Genomic DNA, 1652 nt, shown 5'->3' on the forward strand with positions numbered 1-1652 from the left:
AGAGCAGGATGATACCTGTCCCACAGAGCAGGATGATACCTGTCTCACTGATGATACCTGTCTCACAGAGCAGGATGAAACCTGTCTCACAGAGCAGGATGATACCTGTCCCACAGAGCAGGATGATACCTGTCTCACAGAGCAGGATGATACCTGTCTCACTGATGATACATGTCCCACAGAGCAGGATACACTGCTGATACATAGGTCAGAGAGTGGCAGTGTCTAACCCTGTCTGTCTTTCTGTCTCTTTGTCTGTCTGTGATCAGGAATAATATGTGAATGTCTGTCTGATGAACCTGTCTCTCTCCCTGTGATCAGGAATAATATGTGAATGTCTGTCTGATGAACCTGTCTCTCTCTCCTTGACCAGGCTGCAGTGTGGCAGGCTCTGAACCACTACGCCTTCCTGGACGCCGTTTTCCTCGCTGAGAGACTCTACGCTGAAGGTAACACCGTCTGTCTGAACAACTGTCTGTCTGTCTAACCTGCCTGTATGCCAGCTAACCCTGAGGACGCCCTGTACCTGCTGGCGACATGCTACCACCGCTCTGGGTTAGGGTCTGTCTAACCTGTCTGTCTGCCTGCCTGTCTGTCTGCCAGTGAGGTCTGAGGACGCCCTGTACCTGCTGGCGACATGCTACCACCGCTCTGGGAAGCCCTATAAAGCGTACCGGCTGCTGAAGGCTCACAGCTGCTCCACGCCGCAGGTTAGATTCCTGCTGGCCAAGTGCTGCGTGGAGCTCAGCAAGTAAGGACACACACACACACACACACACACACACACACATATATACAGACATTTTTATTTTGAGACAACTGATATGAAACAACAGAAGTGTCAGCATCTGTCTTTCCACCTGTCTGTCTCTCCACCTGTCTGTCTTTCCACCTCTCTGTCTTTCTCCCTCTCTCTCCACCTGTCTGTCTCCACCTGTCTGTCTTTCCACCTCTCTGTCTTTCTCCCCCTCTCTCCACCTGTCTGTGTCTCCACCTGTCTGTCTGCTAGGCTGGCTGAAGGAGAGCAGGTTCTGATTGGTGGAGTGCTGAACAAACAGAAGAGTCAGGATGACATCATCACGGAGTTTGGAGACTCTGCGTCCTTCACCCTCTCGTTACTCGGACACATTTACTGGTAGGACACAGTTACTGGGAGGACACAGTTACTGGTAGGACACAGTTACTGGGAGGACACAGTTACTGGGAGGACACAGTTACTGGGAGGACACATTGACTGGTGGGACACATTGACTGGGGGGACACAGTTACTGGGAGGACATAGAGACACACATAGGAGAGACACACAGAGGAGACACAGAGACACTCAAAGGAAACACAGAGACACACCGAGACACATGCCCCTAGAGCTGTCCACTTGGGATCGGGTCAGACTGTCCCTCTCTCCCGGCTGGTGTTCTTAGATTGGGAAACAGATGGTTCACTCAGTTTCCCAGAGTGCATTGCTGTTCTGGCCCCTTGTTTTTTTTAACTGGTGAACATGTGTTTTAGTCTTAAATCATGTGACACGGCTAACCTGTCCCGCGTTGTTATGACAACTGATCAGGACATTATTATATATAGTATTAAATATCTGTTTTATTTTGTAGTAATCTGACTACGGTAGATTTATTTGTAGTAATCTGACTACGGTA

At 49.7% G+C, this 1652-nt stretch overlaps 1 protein-coding gene across 1 annotated transcript in view; it reads left to right on the forward strand.

Annotated features, from left to right (window-relative positions):
* LOC117941307 (cell division cycle protein 27 homolog) overlaps positions 1 to 1145 on the forward strand; it is a 2505-nt gene extending 1360 nt beyond the window's left edge. The window contains exons 2-4 of the mRNA XM_034866375.1: positions 374 to 449; positions 604 to 751; positions 1010 to 1145. Coding sequence (XP_034722266.1) covers positions 374 to 449; positions 604 to 751; positions 1010 to 1139 — 354 coding nt within the window. The 3' untranslated portion in view covers positions 1140 to 1145. The remainder of the gene's footprint in view (positions 1 to 373; positions 450 to 603; positions 752 to 1009) is intronic.
* The last annotated feature ends 507 nt before the right edge of the window (positions 1146 to 1652 follow it).

Source organism: Etheostoma cragini, unplaced genomic scaffold, assembly GCF_013103735.1.
Source record: "Etheostoma cragini isolate CJK2018 unplaced genomic scaffold, CSU_Ecrag_1.0 ScbMSFa_528, whole genome shotgun sequence".
Taxonomy (NCBI): Eukaryota; Metazoa; Chordata; class Actinopteri; order Perciformes; family Percidae; genus Etheostoma; species Etheostoma cragini.